The sequence below is a fragment of the Rhinopithecus bieti genome, unplaced genomic scaffold (assembly GCF_001698545.2).
Source record: "Rhinopithecus bieti isolate Rb0 unplaced genomic scaffold, ASM169854v2 scaffold_51827, whole genome shotgun sequence".
Taxonomy (NCBI): Eukaryota; Metazoa; Chordata; class Mammalia; order Primates; family Cercopithecidae; genus Rhinopithecus; species Rhinopithecus bieti.
Window position 1 is genome coordinate 325,347 of NW_016820189.1, and position 20,606 is coordinate 345,952.

The window sequence follows — 20,606 nt, forward strand, 5'->3', positions numbered from 1 at the left end:
CTTATTCTTTATTTTTTATTTTTTTTATTTTTTTATTTTTTATTTTTTATTTTTTTATTTTTTTATTTTTTATTTTTTTATTATACTTTAAGTTCTAGGGTACATGTGCACAACGTGCAGGTTTGCTACATATGTACACTTATGCCATGCTGGTGTGCTGCACCCATCAACTCGTCATCACTCGCCATCAGAGAAATGCAAATCAAAACCACAATGAGTACTTATTCTTTCTTTTTCCTTCTCACAGACCTATTCAGGTCTCTTTTGTGTCACTGTCAACCCCTACAAGTGGCTGCCAGTGTACAACCCCGAGGTGGTGACAGCCTACCGAGGCAAAAAGCGCCAGGAGGCCCCGCCCCACATCTTCTCCATCTCTGACAACGCCTATCAGTTCATGCTGACTGGTGAGTGAGCCGAATGCTTTGCGAGTGCATAAACTTTTAGAGCAGAACCATAGGAGAAAGAGACTCAAGGCAATCTCAACACATTCTTTGAGATCATCCCTTTTAGTTGAGGCTGGTGTATTTATGAAGCAGAAGGTCCAGGAAGGGGAGAAAGGCTGATTTGTAATCCTTAATATCACATAATTGCTAATGATCTCTTAAACTTTGAAAACATCAACAGAGGCTGGCCATGGTTAGTTAGCATACTTTTGAATGACTCAGAAACTCAAATAAATATGAGCAAAAATACAAATATTTCTGTGTATGTATACACACTCGTACACTCATGCACACACAATCACACATACAAACTGTGTCTCTGTTACTATGAGCCAAAAAACGGAAGAGTAAAACTTGTCTCTCTAGTTTTAACCTCAACATCCTAAATTGTGACAGATTAAACAGTCTCTCTATATGAAGGATGGCACAATGCTATTGCCCTTTTCCCAGAACCAACCTGAACAGGCTCGAGATTTAAGGTGTATTTGGTATTAAGATAGTTAGATGTTGAATCTGCTTCCTACAATATTGTCTTGGCTAGACCAATCTAAACTACTTGTGGCACCTTGAGAAGGGGCTTAGAGAATTCCTGTTCAGAGAGAGTAAAACATCAAAACAAAATTTTACCTTTTCCTAAAAATATGACCGAAGCTGTATTTCTACAGCTATCACCTTCACTGTACTTACTCCTTCCCACACACTAGAAATATCTCTGATGCTCATTCTTCAATACTTCTTGGACCCACAATATATAAGTCCTAACTTAAATTGTCATCTAAACCTAACCAAAGAGCCAAGTCTACTTTCACTGTTTATTTAGTGATCGAGTATTAAAAAGAAAAAGTCTGGTGCTTCAGGAATACACAGCCATGTGGTCATCACTTACACAGTGGCTTTCAAACATTTTCCTTCATCTTAGAATTTTTTTCCTCAAATGAAATATTTCTTGGAAGATTTGAACATAAAACCGATAAAAGTGGTGGTGTTCTGTTTAAATGGGTAGATGGGTGCTGAAGTTGGGGAGGAGAAAGTGGCAGGTCTAGAGCCTGCCAAGCCCTAAAGGTTGCAAAGCCCAGACTGCATAATGCTAAGTTCATTCCATTTGACTTATCATTTGCAAATATGTAAGAAAACAGTATTAAATGCCTATAATTTCTTTTGTAGACCGAGAGAATCAGTCAATCCTGATCACGTAAGTACATTTTATGCTTTCTTTACATGGCTGTGATCGCTGCTAGCTTTGAGACTATATCTGATTGAGTTTTGATTTGACAGTGGAGAATCTGGTGCAGGGAAGACTGTGAACACCAAGCGTGTCATCCAGTACTTTGCAACAATTGCAGTTACTGGGGAGAAGAAGAAGGAAGAAGTTACTTCTGGCAAAATACAGGTGAGTCTGATTGTCACAGTCACAATCCAGGCTCTGTTGGGACTCTCAGGTAGGAAATTCCCAAGCCCCAGATGCAAGGACTGCTCTTGCCTTTGCAGGGGACTCTGGAAGATCAAATCATCAGTGCCAACCCCCTACTGGAGGCCTTTGGCAACGCCAAGACCGTGAGGAATGACAACTCCTCTCGCTTTGTAAGTCTCTTGGACACTCGAACAGATACTGCTCACTGGTGAACCTTTATGAGATGTTTGTAAATACATTCTCTGAATCTTGTTCGTTCCCATTGTATTACATCATTGTTCTTTCCTTTTCCTCTGAGCCTGTAATAACATGGATCAAACCCCATCTTGAAAGATACATGACCTTTTTCCTGAGTTCTTTCTTACCTGTCGTGATCTACAATTATTCACAATTTAAAAATTTTAATTTACAAATAATAATTGTACTTATGAAATACAATGTGATGTTTTGATATATGTTATGTGTACATTATGGAATGATTAACATGCTAATTAACATATCCATTACTTCACATACTTAATAAATGTTTACGATTTTTAAATCAAAGATAAAACTCTTCTACTTATAAGACGGGAGATACACCTTTTTCTACCTGATACTCTCTGAATTGATTTAATATTAAAGCACTAGCATCAAATGTTTTGAATTTCTCAAAGATTTAATATTATATAAAAACAAGGTAGTAATATTAGTTTTTATTTCAAGGGTAAATTCATCAGAATCCACTTTGGCACTACTGGAAAACTGGCATCTGCTGATATTGAAACATGTAAGTGTTCAGATATCTTTAAAATCATTCCTGATTCTTATGACCTAAAAAAACTGACCAAAAAATCAAATTCACATGTCACATGAATTTTTACACTTTTCTTATTTGTTATTTGTTTCCTTCCAGATCTGCTAGAGAAGTCTAGAGTTACTTTCCAGCTTAAGGCTGAGAGAAGTTATCATATTTTTTATCAGATTACATCGAATAAGAAACCAGAACTAATTGGTAAGAAATGTCCTAATTCTTTTCCAGAATGACTGCATCAGTACCTATCAATGCATAGTCCAACCTAGTATTCTGTGACTGAATTTGGCAAGTTTATATGCCATTTTACTTTTAAAATAGCTTTGTGAGTTTGGTAAAATTTATATGTGCTTATTAGAAAATTCAAAGGAAAGTAAAAGGAAAAGTAAAAATAACATCTCTAATTCCTACTACTATGAAATAACCACCATGAACACTTGGATGAATATCACTCTAGTTATTTTCTATATACATATCTCTACATATAGACACATACATACAATTTTCATAACTGAAATTGTGGTTACATGCTCTCCTGTAATCTATTTTTTTACTGAGCAATTATATATCATAGCTTTTTCCATGTCACTAAATACAGCTCCACATCATTATTTCCAATGGTTGCATAGTGTTTTATTCTAGAAATAAGCACAATTTACTCAACCATACCCTCTTTGCAGATAGATTATTTCCAATTCTGGATTGTATATAATCAACACTATAGTGATACAACTTTTCCCACTATGTGATTATCCTCTTTGGATTACAATAATTTTGTTTGTTTGTTTGATGGTTGAGACGGAGTCTCGCTTTGTCACCCAGGCCGGAGTGCAATGGCGTAATCTCAGCTCACAGCAACCTCCACCTCCTGGGTTCAAGCGTTTCTCCCTGCCCCAGCCTCCTAAGTAGCTGGGATTACACGCATGCGCCACCACGCCCGGCTAATATTTATGTTTCAGTAGAGATAGTGTTTCACCATGTTGTCCAGGCTGGTCTTGAACTCCTGACCTCAGGTGATCCACCTGCCTTGGCTTCCCAAAGTGATGGGATTACAGGCATAAGCCACTGTGCCCAGCCATTTTTTTTTTTTTTAGTAGGGATTTATAAGGGCACCATGACATCAACTTCAAGGCGTTTGCAATGGTGCCTAATATCCTTTAAATGCCTCTTCAGTGCCCATCAATCATCAACCAAGCACCATATAGTGCCTCACAATTTGTCTAGAAATCTCTTGTTTTAATGAAGAAGATAATTATGCTTATCTTTGCTCTGTTTCCTGTACTTAGAAATGCTTCTGATTACCACGAACCCATATGACTACCCATTTGTCAGTCAAGGGGAGATCAGTGTCGCCAGCATCGATGATCAGGAAGAATTGATGGCCACAGATGTAAGTAGAACACAAGAAAGTCGCAATTATTATGGTCGGTCAGAGTAATGGTGATCCAGATAAATATTCAGTGTCTAGTAGAAATGGCAAAGGAAGATTCCAGGATGCAAATGGACATGCCCCCTGGAGTCAAATGAAAAGAGTACGATGTGCCCCTACAGCATTTTACTTACCCGTTAACATTCTTCTAAAGATCTGTCATTTCTGAATTTCTAAACAATTTTTTTTTTTTTTTGCAATTGACTTGCATTGGATTCCTACCATCTCTCAAAATAACAAGTTCCTTAGAGTTACTATCCTTATTCTCTGTTCTAAGTTCACGTTTTGAATCTTCAGAGGGTGTGCACCTATAATTCTAATGCTCTGTGCTGGCCTTTGGTTGACCAACTCTCTATATACCCAATCTAAGGGGTTCCTTGTCTCCCATTAGTACTGATAATTTCCTCAGGCCAGCAACGGGAGCGTGCACTATTAATAGTAAGCGTGCGGATCACAACCTAACAGCTATCCTATTGGTTATATTGACAGAGTGCTATTGATATTTTGGGCTTTACCAATGAAGAAAAGGTCTCCATTTACAAGCTCACGGGGGCTGTGATGCATTATGGGAACCTGAAATTTAAGCAAAAGCAGCGTGAGGAGCAAGCAGAGCCGGATGGCACAGAAGGTATCAACTAAGTCACCCACACGATCTTGCATTTGTTTGAAAATCACATTCTTAACTTGTTACTCATGAATCTTCCTAGGGAAGGTAAACTCACTTTTAAGAATTAAGTTTGAAAGTATCTGTATACCTAAATAATATGCCATGGGAAACATAAGCACCAGGTAGATGTTTCTTATAATAATTGAAGTTCTTTAGGACAAACTACCCCATAATCAAAAACTTGAACTTAGTGAAAACATGAGTAAGGATACTCGGAAAGTATGTGAAACACTGCACAAAATACTTGTAGTTTAAAAAATATGTTTAAGGAAGTGGGTTTCTTTGGGCCACAATAACACTGTTCTACTCTTTCTTCTTTTTAGTTGCTGACAAGGCGGCCTATCTCCAGAGTCTGAACTCCGCAGATCTGCTCAAAGCTCTCTGCTACCCTAGGGTCAAAGTCGGCAATGAGTTTGTTACCAAAGGCCAGACTGTAGAACAGGTAGGTGCATAATTCAAATTAACTGCCAAGGATGAAAGCATTTTCACAGGCCTCTAATAACTTCGAGAGTTATAACTTTGTCTTTTAAGGTGACCAATGCAGTGGGTGCTCTGGCCAAAGCCGTCTACGAGAAGATGTTCCTGTGGATGGTCGCCCGCATCAACCAGCAGCTGGACACCAAGCAGCCCAGGCAGTACTTCATCGGGGTCTTGGACATTGCTGGTTTTGAGATTTTTGATGTGAGTTGGTAGCTGGTTGGTGACAGGATTTTATAGTAAGGCAATGGAAATATCTATATGAAGGAATTAGTGAAGACTATGACCTTTTCTTACCACCGCTGAAATTATTTTAAGCCTTAAAAGAGTACTCTCTGGGCAGTTACTGTAATAGCAATTCCACTTCTATAAAAAAACAACAATGCACTTAATAAGGACTCCCCAACTTGCTATATGATCCAAAGGGAGTTCTGAATTAGCTTAGTGCAGTGGGATTGAAGGTCTAAGAAATACTCAGAGACAATAAGAGCTGAGAAACAGGCCGGGCGCGGTGGCTCAAGCCTGTAATCCCAGCACTTTGGGAGGCCGAGACGGGCAGATCACGAGGTCAGGAGATCGAGACCATCCTGGCTAACACGGTGAAACCCCGTCTCTATTAAAACTACAAAAAACTAGCCGGGTGACGTGGCGGCGCCTGTAGTCCCAGCTACCCGGGAGGCTGAGGCAGGAGAATGGTGTGAACCTGGGAGGCGGAGCTTGCAGTGAGCTGAGATCCGGCCACAGCACTACTCCAGCCTGGGTGACAGAGCAAGACTCCGTCTCAAAAAAAAAAGAGCTGAGAAACAGTAATAATTTAGAGTCAGCATTAACAAATGCAATTAGCTTTTAAGACTGATTAGTATGATATCATGAAATAAAAATTCATATTTGATTATGAAATATATTTTTCTTGATTATAGTTTTAAGAAGTTTACTTTTTTTTTCTAATTATACAAGCAAAACTTAGGGCATTGCAGAGGACATAGAAGGTCCCAAGGAAAAAGATTTCACATAATTCTACTATTTATATGTAATATTAACATTTTGGTGAATACCAAAATGGTGTATTTTGGTGTATTTTCAAAATATAAATGTGTATTGTCATACTTTATATAATACTTGGTATCTTGATCTTTTTTTATTCATTTCACATTAAATAACAACCCGGGTGGCAATTATTGCTCACTTGCCATGCTGACCATGTGATTGCCATGCAAGATAGACTCCTCCCAGCCAGCTTCTCAGGGGTTGCAAGTTGGCTTCTAAATGATTCAACAGAAAACTGTAAACCTTCTGGAAAATGTAGAAGACAATGGGAATAAACACAGAATGATTAAGTAGGTACTCAGGAAAATACCTGAATAAATTTAAGCAAACACAGGAAAAGAATATCATAATGGTAGGATTTTCTACAAAATGACAGCAGAAAAATAGTAGCTTCCATACGCCCTCAAATCTTCCATACTTTTCACCTTTCATTTCAAAGTCTCTTTAATCCAGTGATTTTAACATCTATAATATGAAGGCTCTTGGACACACATTTTAAAATGGAAAATTCTGTATTTTAAAAGATGCTCAATTTGCTTAAGAGAGAAGTAAACATATCTATTTATTTAGTTCAACAGCCTGGAGCAGCTGTGCATCAACTTCACCAATGAGAAATTGCAACAGTTTTTCAACCACCACATGTTCGTGCTGGAGCAGGAGGAGTACAAGAAGGAAGGCATCGAGTGGACGTTCATTGACTTCGGGATGGACCTGGCTGCCTGCATTGAGCTTATCGAGAAGGTTAGTTTTGCATTTCCGAAACCATATTTTGTGGCAACTATATTATTCGCTGCTTTTTATTTTAATTCTACAGACAGAAAGAAAAATAGAAGTGTGGTATTGTGTTGTGGTCTGCTTTTTAGCCTATGGGCATCTTCTCCATCCTGGAAGAGGAGTGCATGTTCCCCAAGGCAACAGACACCTCCTTCAAGAACAAGCTGTATGACCAGCACCTGGGCAAGTCTGCCAACTTCCAGAAGCCCAAGGTGGTCAAAGGCAAGGCCGAGGCCCACTTCTCTCTGATTCACTATGCTGGTGTTGTGGACTACAACATCACTGGCTGGCTGGAGAAGAACAAGGACCCCCTGAATGAGACCGTGGTGGGGCTGTACCAGAAGTCTGCAATGAAGACTCTAGCTCATCTCTTCTCTGGGACTCAAACTGCTGAAGCAGGTAATGCTCAAATGTTAATAATACTCTCTAGGTATTACAAAACGTGATGTTAAATTTGAAGCTAGTGATCTCTTAGGCCTGCAGAAGGGTTGCAGACCAAGCCCCTGGTTCCTCCAGGTATTGAATAGATAGGCAGCCTTGTAATCACATATTTGTGGCTCACTCCACTACTGACAGGAGCTCTATTGCAGAGTCAGAGAGGAATTATCAGACTGTCAACCAATGAAAAGCCTCAGCTTCTACGATTCTCTCCTACTTCTTCCTCCACATCTGCAGGATATAGAGTATCTGAGGGTATAAATCTTAGGCAACAGAGTGACAAACTTCTGCCTCTCAGTACTAGCTTTTATTGATGATTTTTGAAGTTAGTGCTCCCCACGTGAACTAATATTAGGGAATCCCTCTCTATACGGTCAGGTGAATATCCCTGGCCTCATTTCCCACTGGAGAAAGAATCACAGATAAGTGGCTGAAACTTAGTTGAAAAATAAGATTCATTCAGGCTCTATCAGAGAGGCCAGCTGGGTAGAAAAAAGGCTCCACTCGATGAACACGGAAATCAGCAAATAGCCAAGAAGTAGCCCTGCCAATTCAAAACTGTAATTATTTTCTTCCTTTTTCTTCAGAAGGTGGAGGGCCCAAGAAAGGCGGTAAGAAGAAGGGCTCTTCTTTCCAGACAGTGTCTGCGCTTTTCAGAGTAAGGAAGAAATTGTTTTTGACATTCTCCAGTTACTTTGGGATTTTTTTTTTTTTACATGGGTCTGTTTTCTGAATTTCTATTTTTGTTCTAAGGATATATTTATCTATTCATGTACTAATATCACATTACATTTATTAAAATTACTTTATAATATGCTTTGACATCTTGCTGGGCAAAATTCCCCTCGTCTTTTCTTTTTTAAAATTTATTTTTTATTTCAATAGGTTTTGGGGGAACCGGTGGTGTTTGGTTACATGCATAAGTTCTTCAGTGGTGATTTCTGTGCTTTTGGTGCACCCATCACCAGAGCAGTGTACACTGTACCCAACGTGTTAAAATTTGCTTTGAAAAGTACAAGATCATTCCATGAGTAGTTTAGAAAAGGACTGATAGTAACTAGTGACTCTGTTGATCTAACTTTGGAAAGAAGGGATTTAAATTACTCAGAAATTATTAGTTCACTTTTCATGCTAAGTCAAATAATGAGAAATATTTTATAGAAAATTTTATAGACCATAATACTCTGCCATTCACAATCTAGCTGAGCCATGAAAAAGAGCAATGACATGAACTCAGCGAGACCAAAAGACATCAGTATGGCTAATGAACTCATGAATTCTAGCAGCAAATCTGTAGTGCAACTAATATAGTATCCTTGCTCTTCATCGAGTCAATTTTCAATTACAATTGGTAGGATTGCTCCCCTGTAGATAATCTTTATCCCCTAAAACTTGATAGAGCTGGAAAAGAGGAGCTGTATTATAAGGAAAAAGTCCAGATGTGGTGCAGGCTTCCATTTCCTTATTGGAGAACTATGGAATTGAGTATAAGAAAGAGCGATCATCTTGCATGGGAAGGCAATGGCCTTGTAAATGTATGTGTATGGCCAGGGACCAGGGTAGGAAGAAGGATGGTGTTGGTATAAACTGAAAAGAAGCACATGCCAGGATGCTTTCTGTGTGTAACTCCTGGAAACTCAAGTGCAGAAAGATCTATTGAGGAGGAAAGTGCATCTCAGAAGAAGCATTCAAAGTGTTGTCTTATATGAACGCAGTCCATACTGGTCATTCAACTCAGCTATAGATATTGATTTTATAGACATCAATGACTGCTCATATCTATGTCTAGAGTCTAAGATGACAGGATTTCTCCTGATTTTACAGGAGAATTTGAACAAGCTGATGACCAACCTCAGGAGTACCCATCCTCACTTTGTGAGGTGCATCATCCCCAATGAGACTAAAACTCCTGGTAAGAAGTTCTATAATGAAAGGGCAAAGGGTGACTGCCACACCTCCTTTTTAACAGCTCTGCAGTGAAATAAATATGCATTTTTAGGTGCCATGGAGCATGAACTTGTCCTGCACCAGCTGAGGTGTAACGGTGTGCTGGAAGGCATCCGCATCTGTAGGAAAGGATTTCCAAGCAGAATCCTTTATGCAGACTTCAAACAGAGGTCAGTTTCTCCTGATTATGGTGTATTCTGAAGTTTAATATGAACAAATTTAATGCAAGCAAAACAATTTAGTGAAACACCTGCCTCTACTTGTTAGTTTTGTCACAAAAACAAGTCAAAAAATTACAAGCCTCAAGTCTCAAACACTTTTTTTTGAGACAAAGTCTTGCTCTGTCGCCCAGGCTGAAGTGCAGTGGCGTGATCTCAGCTCACTGCAACCTCTGTCTCCTGGGTTCAAGCGATTCTCCTGCCTCAGCCTCCCAAGTAGCTGGGACTACAGGCATGCACCACCACGCCCAGCTAATTTTTGCATTTTTAGTAGAAATGGAGTTTCACCATGTTGACCAGGCTAGTCTTGAACTCCTGACCTCAAGTCATCCACCGGCCTCGGCCTTGGCCTTGGCCTCCAAAAATTTTGGGATTACAGCCTGAGCCACCATGCTCAGCTTCAAACACTTTTAAAATGTAAATATGCAACTTTTAAGCACCTTGTGGAATTTTAATTGGATTCGCCAGGCTCTTGGCTTAGCTCATAGATGTACACGTTACCTCTAATAATGATAAGAACGACCTTTTTGAGTGCTTAATATGTTTAGATTATCTTGTTTAATCCTCACAAAAACACAGCAGAGGTAGGTACTATTAAGACTTCATTTTATAGATGAATAAACTGAGGCTCAGGGAGATTAAGGTACTTGCCCAAAGTAACAGTTAATAAGTGGTTGAGCTAGAAACTCTTCCATACAAACATAACTATTCATTTTCTGTCATTTCCTTTGGTATCATCTATGTTCGTCTTTTTTTCTCACATATTAGATTCCCAGTGTTTCCCAGACACAGAAGGAACATGTCACAATGACTGTTCCTCAGGTCCTTTTTCTCCTTTCTAGATAAGCCCATCTTGAGAATCAAAGAAAAGGCAGAGGTGGGGAAGGACTGGGTAGCAGCTGCTAGGAGCTGATCTCTCCTAGGTTTAGGTCAGGTGGCACTGACAGAGAATTCCAGGGCTCAAGATCCAAAGCATGTCTAAGTTTGATTTTAGGTGATTAGGATAGATCCAAACACCTAAAGTGTACTCTCTACCAAATTCTGCAATGAAAAGTAGCTCTCTTGGATTCAGGGCCTTAAAAAGCAAATGCACCTAGTAAAGATAACACATTGCATTTTATTGGTTAGACACACCATAATGTGTGCCTTTCCTAAGGCAGAACCCTTTCCTAAGAACAGGGTCTGATGAGACAGAAAGGAAAGTTGCAACTGTGAGGGAAACGCAATGGAGTAAAAATTGGTTGCCAAAGGGATGACCATTCATATAAACAATGTTCTCCCTGTGAACAAAGAATAATATTTTTTTAAAACCTCTGCTTTAAAACGTGAATCATTTAATGTTTAGCTACTATTTGTGTCATCAGTAAACTAGTTTTTAAAAGTTATATATACTTTAACAGATACAAGGTATTAAACGCAAGTGCAATCCCTGAAGGACAATTCATTGATAGCAAGAAGGCCTCTGAGAAGCTCCTTGCATCCATCGACATTGACCACACCCAGTATAAATTTGGACACACCAAGGTAATACTCTGTAAATCCTACCTGATGCTATTCCTGTCCTTTTGAACTTCATTAAAGCTTCTGATCTGCAACTCTTACCACACATAGGTCTTTTTCAAAGCTGGTCTTCTGGGGCTCCTAGAGGAGATGCGAGATGACAAGCTGGCCCAGCTGATTACCCGAACCCAGGCCAGGTGCAGAGGGTTCTTGGCAAGAGTGGAGTACCAGAGGATGGTGGAGAGAAGGTATAAAACATTATGTTTATTCACATAGTCCATCTTCAAAAACATATTTGAAATGGCTTACAATTAAGACTCAGCTTATGATAAGGACACTAAAGAAGAAATGAATAAGAGTCCTATAATGAAGTGGGAATATACGTGTACCAGAAAACTTAAGAAAGTAACCATCACCTTCTGATTGTATGGGTAAAAACTTGAGAAGCATAAAGTGTGTGTACTTTCTTATCCAACAAGATAAAACACACCAGTGAGTAAGCAGAAGCAAACTTTTGCCCTAGCACTTGTTTCTAATATGAATTTATTGGGCAGAGCATTAGATAAGAATCAAAGAAAAGGCAGAGGTGGGGAAGGACTGGGTAGCAGCTGGACATTGACCTGCATTACAGACAGTATAGTCAAGAGTGGTTTTAACACAGGATGCAGAGACAACTTTTTCCCTCCGATCATTTATGTTATCAAACTATCATGATTTAAAATATTAGGGGCCATTTATCTGTGAAAGACTTTTTGCAGTAAGTTAACAAAATGTCATCAGGGAATGTAGCTTTTCGGTCATCTAATCTGATGCAAGGACAGAATTCTAAGACTGTAGAGCCAGGTGTCTCAAAGTACAGGACGTATGTAACAAGGACCATTACTCCATGTTGAGAAAGGCATTTTACATTGCCACCTATACATCTACATATATACATATGTGTATGTAGATATATAAATAATTTACATGAAGCAAATTTTATTTTTACCACTTGTAATTATGCTGATGTTTTCAACTATATTCCATTTCATTAAAAATAATAAATTTTGGTCATGATCCATGATATATATATATATTTGGGTAATTGTCTATATATGTGGTAATTAGTTGTAAAAATCATTTAGATGAAAACAAAAGTGGTATTAGAGAGTAGAATGCAACATTCACACAACATCAATATATAATGCCAGAGATTTTGAAGAAATTCTGAGTTTTTAAAATCTCAGGCCCCACATATCCCTAAAGAGCTGTGTTCCCCCTTCACTGCCCTTAGTGGTGTTTTAGTAGCAATGTTTGAGAAGCACTGATGTACAGCAAGGCTCCTCAAAGGGTGCTCCTTGGACTTGCAACATCAGCGTTCCTTGCAAACTTGTTAAAAGTGCCAATTTTCAGGCCCCATCCTAGATCTTCTGAATCTGAATCTGTGGAGGTGAGGGTCAGGAGTCAGTATTTTCACGAGCCCTTCAGGTGATTCTTATGCATGCCAAAGTTTGAGAAGCAGTGATGTAGAGAAATGAGTGACCTTAGCAAGACCTTGACCATCATCCCAAAATAGAATTTCTTTCATCTGCATGTTTGAAAGCAGAGTAGGAACAAGGTGGAGCCAAATCTCCAACTCTCACTGCCAAGGTTTCATCTCATTTCATCAGCCACACAATACTAATTTGCATCAATTAAATTTCAGGGAGGCCATCTTCTGTATCCAGTACAATATCAGAGCCTTCATGAATGTCAAGCACTGGCCCTGGATGAAACTCTTCTTCAAGATCAAGCCTCTGCTGAAGAGTGCAGAAACTGAGAAGGAGATGGCCACCATGAAGGAAGAATTTCAGAAAATTAAAGATGAACTTGCCAAGTCAGAGGCAAAAAGGAAGGAACTGGAAGAAAAGATGGTGACGCTGTTGAAAGAAAAAAATGACTTGCAGCTCCAAGTTCAGGCTGTGAGTTGGAATATCACCCTTGGTATCACTAACCAGGATGCAAGTGCTAGGACTTTGGCCACTGTGGGCCATGAGTTTGGTAATTGCATGGGAGACACTCATTGGAAGGAAAAGGTTAAAACACTCCAATGGTACGAAAAGGTCCAAACGTTCCTCCATTGCCCAATAACCCCCAACAAACCAGTACCAGGGCAGTAGGTAGAAAAGTCCCTCATTTTCCACTGTACACAATTTCATCAAACCACAAGATTTTTGACTTATTTTCCCTTTAAATGCAGTCCTTAAAAATGATTTCAATATAACACAGTCCCAAATAAAATATGAAGGGGAGGATAGCATGGAGAGAGTAATATTTTTCTGAAACTTCCTTGAACTTCTAGATGTCCACAGGTCTTAAATTAGAATAGGAACAGCTGACAGCACTCTACATCAAATTTTACTGAATTATCATGTGATATTGATCTCAAAAACTCAGACTCCCTTTCTAATCTGTCTCCACAGTCAGTGTCCCATCATGTCACACCCACATTGTTGTATCAGCACCAAAGTTGCTCAACCTACTTCCCAATTCTCTCTTCTTCCATTCAGCCTGCTCACTGCCCTCTCCTGAACTAATCATTTGAGAACTGCTTCCATCAACTTGAGACTATAATTTATAAGACTATGTTTTATTTGGAGTGAATTGAATTGGTCTACTTATCACAAAGTCATATTTTTTTCTGTTAAGATTGGTCTCTCTGTCAACGTTGAGCAGTGTAATAACGCCGAGCAGTGTAATAACTCCTTCTAGATTACAGAAGGAAAGAGACCCCTCCCAATCTATCCTGTATTCTCTTCTGTTGCCCCCAGAGATTTATGCGGAATCCGTACTAAACCACTGTATTCATGACATGGTTATACACAGCACCCTGCATTCCTTAATGTATTCAAAGGCTGATATGGAAGATTACTGATGAGTATATACTCTAGTGTCTCCTTCATTTCCTGCCTGCCCTGACCCCCTTAATTGGAAACTGCAGGTTGCCAGGAATTTCTTGATTACTTTGTTTCAACTTGAATTTAGTACATCATAATCAGGAGCATCCTCCAGTACTACAAAAAAAAAAAAAAAAAAAAAAAAAAAAATCAGTAGCAGCTGTATCTTGAATTTGTCCTGCTAGAATGCTTCCCCACACCCCTCCTGCTCCTCTCCACAATAAGTTGATTTCTGCAAAAGCAAATCCTGACCCTCTCTCAAGGCCCAAATCAAATAGCGGTTCTTTCATGAAACCATCTCTGATCCAAATTCTCTGATCTGTTATGTCACCAATTACTTTCTACATTAATGGTAGCTTTTGGGAAATAGGTTTTCTAATCTACTGTAGAATACATTCTTTTAGGGGAACAGAATAACAACTGGTACATTTTGGCTTACCCACATGTAGAAAATGTACACAGTAGGGTGGTTCATGAAACAAAAATTTGTGAAGGCGTAAATAAATGAATGAATATAGGAAAGTCAAAAGATCAAATGCAGAAACATACACTCTTATCATTGTAAAGTATTTCATTCTTTCTTCCCAATTTTGATCTTGTTTTCAACTTAAGGAAGCTGAAAGGGAAGCTGAAGGCCTTGGGCTGATGCAGAGGAAAAGGTGTGACCAGCTGAATCAAAACCAAAATCCCAGCTAGAGCCCAAATCAAAGAGGGTGCCAGAGAGAGCCTGAGGATGATGAAGAAGATCAATGCTGAGCTGACAGCCAAGAAGAGGAAAACTGGAGGAATGAATGTTTCAGAACTCAAGAAAGACATTGATGACCCTTGAGCTGACACTGGCCAAAGGTTGAGAAGGAGAAAACATGCAACAGAAAACAAGGTATCAGTCATATTCTGAAAATACTATATAGGGGTTCTGCCACCCAACTAAGCTGCTTTAGAACAACTAAGCTGCTTTCTTCACCTTTGTAGGTGAAAAACCTCACAGAAGAGATGGCAGGTCTCGACGAAACCATCGCTAAGCTGACCAAGGAGAAGAAGGCTCTCCAGGAGGCCCACCAGCAGACCCTGGATGACCTGCAGGCAGAGGAGGACAAAGTCAACACTCTGACCAAAGCTAAAATCAAACTTGAACAACAAGTGGATGATGTAAGTCTAGTATCATCAAGGACGTTATTTTCTTCTAAAGGAAGATAAGCATTCCTTCTGATTCAACATTATTTATATTTAGCTTGAAGGGTCCTTGGAGCAAGAAAAGAAACTTCGCATGGACCTAGAAAGGGCTAAGAGGAAACTTGAGGGTGACTTGAAGTTGGCCCAAGAGTCCATAATGGACATTGAAAATGAGAAACAGCAACTTGATGAAAAGCTCAAAAAGTAAGAAAGAAAGAATTGCTTATGGATTTGCTTCCAACATTGGATACGGACTAAATTGTTGTCCTTTGCTACTTTTCTAAAAGGAAAGAGTTTGAAATCAGCAATCTGCAAAGCAAGATTGAAGATGAACAGGCACTTGGTATTCAATTGCAGAAGAAAATTAAGGAATTGCAAGTAAGTGCATGATTTTCATCAGTCTGGCTCGGAGGCAGTTATGATACAAAGAAGCTGAGTTTGTATTTTGCACCATTTCCAGGCCCGCATTGAGGAGCTGGAGGAAGAAATCGAGGCAGAGAGGGCTTCCCGGGCCAAAGCAGAGAAGCAGCGCTCTGACCTCTCCCGGGAACTGGAGGAGATCAGCGAGAGGCTGGAAGAAGCCGGTGGGGCCACCTCAGCCCAGATTGAGATGAACAAGAAGCGGGAGGCTGAGTTCCAGAAAATGCGCAGGGACCTGGAGGAGGCCACCCTACAGCATGAAGCCACGGCAGCCACCCTGAGGAAGAAGCACGCAGACAGCGTGGCCGAGCTTGGGGAGCAGCTTGACAACCTGCAGCGAGTGAAGCAGAAGCTGGAGAAGGAGAAGAGTGAGATGAAGATGGAGATTGATGACCTTGCTAGTAATGTAGAAACGGTCTCCAAAGCCAAGGTACTACAAGTTCTGGGAAATTGTTATTGAAAATAATGCCTTACGGACACATCATAGTTTATACAGGGCACTTTTTACACATAAAGTCATTTGTTAATTGCAGTAATTCAGGGAAGTAAGCACAAAAAAATCAGTATTTTTACTATTTCCATTTAACAAATAAAGGATCCGAAATTCAAAGAGGCCAGGCACTTTGACCCATCACACCATTAATAAACGAAAACACCAGTTTTTGAACATAAGCCATCTGTGTTCTCCAAGTCTCCAGTTAGAGAACAAAGGTCTCCAATAATTTCAAGGCAATTGAAGTGAGGAAAGTTTCATCATACATAAAAGCAATGAAGTATTTTGGAACATGCTTTTAGAAAATGTATACCATACAATTTTAACAAAATCTTAAAATTAGAACATAACCTTAACATTTTCATATTAATATTGAACAGAGCTTCATGATTAGCTTTCATAAAATATAAGAAAAATTAGCCAGACATGGTGGCACGCGCCTGTAGCCCCAGCTATTCAGGAGGCTGAGGCAGGAGAATTGCTTGAACCCGGGAGGCGGAGCTTGCAGTGAGTCAAGATCGCACCACTGCACTCCAGCCTGGGGACAGAGCAAGACTCTGTCTCAAAAAAAAAAAGAAGGGCCGGGCACGGTGGCTCACGCCTGTAATCCCAGCACTTTGGGAGGCTGAGGCGAGTGGATCACGAGGTCGGGAGTTTGAGACCAGCCTGGCCAACATGGTGAAACTCCGCCTCTACTAAAAATACAAAAATTAGCTGGGCGTGGAGGCGTACGCCTGTAATCCCAGCTACTCGGGAGGCTGAGGCAGGAGAATTGCTTGAACCCAGGAGGCAGAGGTTGCGGTGAGTGAGCCGAGATCACGCCATTGCACTCCAGCCCGGGTGACAAGACGAGACTCCGTCTCAAAAAAAGAAAAAAAAAGAAAAAAAGAAAAACTTTTATGCATTACATTACATACAAGACAATGTGGTTTATTTTCTATATTAAGATAAATTTGTATTTTTTATTTTGGGGAGAAGGTATAGCAACTGCAAAGGTGATTATTATTTGTTTAAAAGGTCTCTGTTTTCTTCTTTTACTTTTTCTTCCATAGGGAAACCTAGAGAAAATGTGCCGGACTCTAGAGGATCAAGTGAGTGAACTGAAATCAAAGGAAGAGGAGCAGCAGCGGCTGATCAATGACCTGACTGCGCAAAGGGGGCGCCTGCAGACTGAATCTGGTAACTCTCCCCTCTTCTGTGCAGCTTCAGGGTGGAGAGGTTGCGATTAAGAACAACTGATTTGGTGACTTGGGAGCCTAATAATAGCAGCTGAGAACATGTCTGATTCACCAAACGACTCAGACACCTGACCTGTGTGCAACGTCATCTTGGGACAATGCTGGAGATACAGGTTTCAATTGAACAGGATCAAGCTCTGTTCCAGAATGGCCTTGAGTGTTTGCTCATTGTGAGGACGTTGGGATTAGGGGTTACTCCAGCATGAGTCCAGGGCTTCTCTTTCAGGCCAAGTTTCTCTTTAGTTTATGTGGGTCAACTAACTTCCAGAATGGGGCGACGAATAGCCCAGTCTCTCAAAAGTCTTATGGAATGGGGACTATGTAGAATTAGACATTTTAGCTTACTTGTTGACAGTCATCACGAGGTTTCGTACGATATTGTAGAATCCTGAAAGAATCAGTTATGAAAAGGACAAAAAGAATTTAAGCTGTATTTATTCATCCTGATGGATCTGAAAGTTTCACCATAAAAACTGAAAACTTGGCACTGAGCATGAAGATGTCAGCATAGAATTCAACCATCTGAGCACTCAATTTGGGAAAATAAGAGTCAAAATTTCTTTCTAACATGGGCTTGCAGAATCTTGTTTTTCACTTAAAAAATGGTGCCATTTCTTTTGTCTATCAGGTGAATTTTCACGCCAGCTTGATGAAAAGGATGCTCTGGTGTCTCAGTTATCAAGGGGCAAACAAGCTTTTACTCAACAGATTGAAGAATTAAAGAGGCAACTTGAAGAGGAGATAAAAGTAATTATGACTCTAAGACAGACTTTTCCCATATGAGCTGATTCTACATGGAGCCTGTTATACCAGCTTTCAAAAGGTTTTGAAAGTTAAGAGTTAAATATTTAAATATCCAGTAAAACGAAGGTGTAACTGTCTCCATAGGCCAAGAACGCCCTGGCACATGCCCTGCAGTCTTCCCGCCATGACTGTGACCTGCTGCGGGAACAGTATGAGGAGGAGCAGGAATCCAAGGCTGAGCTGCAGAGGGCGCTGTCCAAGGCCAACACCGAAGTTGCCCAGTGGAGGACCAAATACGAGACGGACGCCATCCAGCGCACAGAGGAGCTGGAGGAGGCCAAGTATGTGCACAGATAGCAGAGAATGAGCAGAAAACTTTGCATATTGAATCAGAAAGACATGACCTTTGAAGATTCAGTGAATTAGTCCACAAATGCTCGTTAATTGGCTTCTATGTGCCAGTCACAATCAGGCCCTGAGAATAAGATATGAATAAGTCAAATATGGTCCCTGCCTTAAGATCCTAAAATCTAGTTAAGAATACAAAGAAAAGCAAATAATTACACTGATAATTAGGGGCTTCACTGCTGTTTGTCAGGCACAATGAGTTCATTGCTGCATCAGGGGCTTGTACCTGCTGTTCCCTCTGTCTGAAATACTCTCTCCACAGACTTCCCTGTGGTTCACTCTCTGACTTCTTTTAGCTCTTGACTCAAATATTATCTCTTCATGGAGGCCTTCACTGAATATCTAGAGTAGTTGCCCGCCATTTACTCTATTTTAGTTTGCTTCACTGCACTTATATCTGTAAGGTATTATTACGATGTTCTGATTTGCTTATTGTTTACCTCTCTTACTTGTTTTTGATCTTCATGAGGCAGAGACCTTTTTTGTCTTGGTCACTGCTGTGTAGCCAGTGTCTGGTTCATAAAAGAGGCCCATCGATATATGTTGAAAGAATGAAAGGTGGCTGGGTGGCATTATTGTGAAGTTTCTAATACTCTTCAGTGTGTGTGGTAATAGCTCATAATTCATATTATGGTTCGCTTCTCTCTGAAAACATGTATAATCTTCAAGGAAGAAGCTGGCCCAACGGCTACAGGCTGCTGAGGAACATGTAGAAGCTGTGAACGCCAAATGTGCTTCCCTTGAAAAGACGAAGCAGCGGCTGCAGAATGAGGTCGAGGACCTCATGCTTGACGTGGAGAGGACAAATGCCGCCTGTGCCGCCCTTGACAAAAAGCAAAGGAACTTTGATAAGGTAATTCCTCCAGCATCCTCTGCTCTGTACTCTACTCTTTTGTCTTTACAGCAGGTAACAGGTCTTGGTTTTTCAGATCCTGGCAGAATGGAAACAGAAATATGAGGAAACGCATGCCGAGCTTGAGGCCTCCCAGAAGGAGGCCCGTTCCCTTGGCACTGAGCTGTTCAAGATGAAGAATGCCTATGAGGAATCTTTGGATCAGCTAGAAACCCTGAAGCGAGAGAACAAAAACTTACAGCGTGAGTCCCTATCACATTCAATAATATTCATAACTTGGAAGAATCTTTCCCTTACGTCACCTGTTTAACCAAATACCTACCTGTCTTTTACTCAAACAACAGAGGAGATTTCTGACCTCACGGAGCAGATTGCAGAAGGAGGGAAACGTATCCATGAACTGGAGAAAATAAAGAAACAAGTGGAACAAGAAAAATGTGAACTTCAGGCTGCTTTAGAAGAAGCAGAGGTATATGTAAAATTGTGCATTATAAAAAAATTTGGAAAAAAATTAGGTACATCTGCAAAGAGTGAATAAAAAGACACATAGCACAAAATTATTGGTGTCCAGAAAAAACTCATAAAGCTTTTGGTTCCTTGCTAATGTCACCTCTTGCTGTCATTAAGGCATCTCTTGAACACGAAGAGGGAAAGATCCTGCGCATCCAGCTTGAGTTGAACCAAGTCAAGTCTGAGGTCGATAGGAAAATTGCTGAAAAAGATGAGGAAATTGACCAGCTGAAGAGAAACCACGTTAGAATCGTGGAGTCCATGCAGAGCACGCTGGATGCTGAGATCAGAAGCAGGAATGATGCCATCAGGCTCAAGAAGAAGATGGAGGGAGACCTCAATGAAATGGAAATCCAGCTGAACCATGCCAACCGCATGGCTGCCGAGGCCCTGAGGAACTACAGGAACACCCAAGGCATCCTCAAGGTAAATGGGTCCCAAGAGATGGTCCCAGGACAACTGGGGTGCCTGCAACCCTGAGAACATGGTGTCTCAATGACGGTTTGTTTCACAGGATACCCAGCTCCACCTGGATGATGCTCTCCGGAGCCAGGAGGACCTGAAGGAGCAGCTGGCCATGGTGGAGCGCAGAGCCAACCTGCTGCAGGCTGAGATCGAGGAGCTGCGGGCCACTCTGGAGCAGACAGAGAGGAGCAGGAAAATCGCAGAACAGGAGCTCCTGGATGCCAGTGAGCGTGTTCAGCTCCT

General features: G+C 40.5%; 1 protein-coding gene across 1 annotated transcript in view; it reads left to right on the forward strand.

The window, feature by feature from the left end:
* The window catches only part of LOC108520315 (myosin-2-like), a 32,696-nt gene that overhangs the window by 4,487 nt on the left and 7,603 nt on the right, over window positions 1–20,606 (forward strand). The window contains 31 exon segments of the mRNA XM_017859642.1: window positions 248–404; window positions 1,608–1,635; window positions 1,719–1,833; window positions 1,932–2,024; window positions 2,560–2,623; window positions 2,750–2,848; window positions 3,934–4,037; window positions 4,566–4,704; window positions 5,067–5,185; window positions 5,275–5,424; window positions 6,838–7,008; window positions 7,131–7,440; window positions 8,067–8,137; window positions 9,304–9,391; window positions 9,479–9,596; window positions 11,045–11,168; window positions 11,256–11,392; window positions 12,829–13,084; window positions 14,672–14,731; window positions 14,733–14,939; window positions 15,032–15,208; window positions 15,291–15,436; window positions 15,520–15,610; window positions 15,693–16,082; window positions 17,198–17,324; window positions 18,012–18,130; window positions 18,272–18,468; window positions 19,205–19,388; window positions 19,465–19,630; window positions 19,733–19,857; window positions 20,016–20,324. Coding sequence (XP_017715131.1) covers window positions 248–404; window positions 1,608–1,635; window positions 1,719–1,833; window positions 1,932–2,024; window positions 2,560–2,623; window positions 2,750–2,848; window positions 3,934–4,037; window positions 4,566–4,704; window positions 5,067–5,185; window positions 5,275–5,424; window positions 6,838–7,008; window positions 7,131–7,440; window positions 8,067–8,137; window positions 9,304–9,391; window positions 9,479–9,596; window positions 11,045–11,168; window positions 11,256–11,392; window positions 12,829–13,084; window positions 14,672–14,731; window positions 14,733–14,939; window positions 15,032–15,208; window positions 15,291–15,436; window positions 15,520–15,610; window positions 15,693–16,082; window positions 17,198–17,324; window positions 18,012–18,130; window positions 18,272–18,468; window positions 19,205–19,388; window positions 19,465–19,630; window positions 19,733–19,857; window positions 20,016–20,324 — 4,641 coding nt within the window.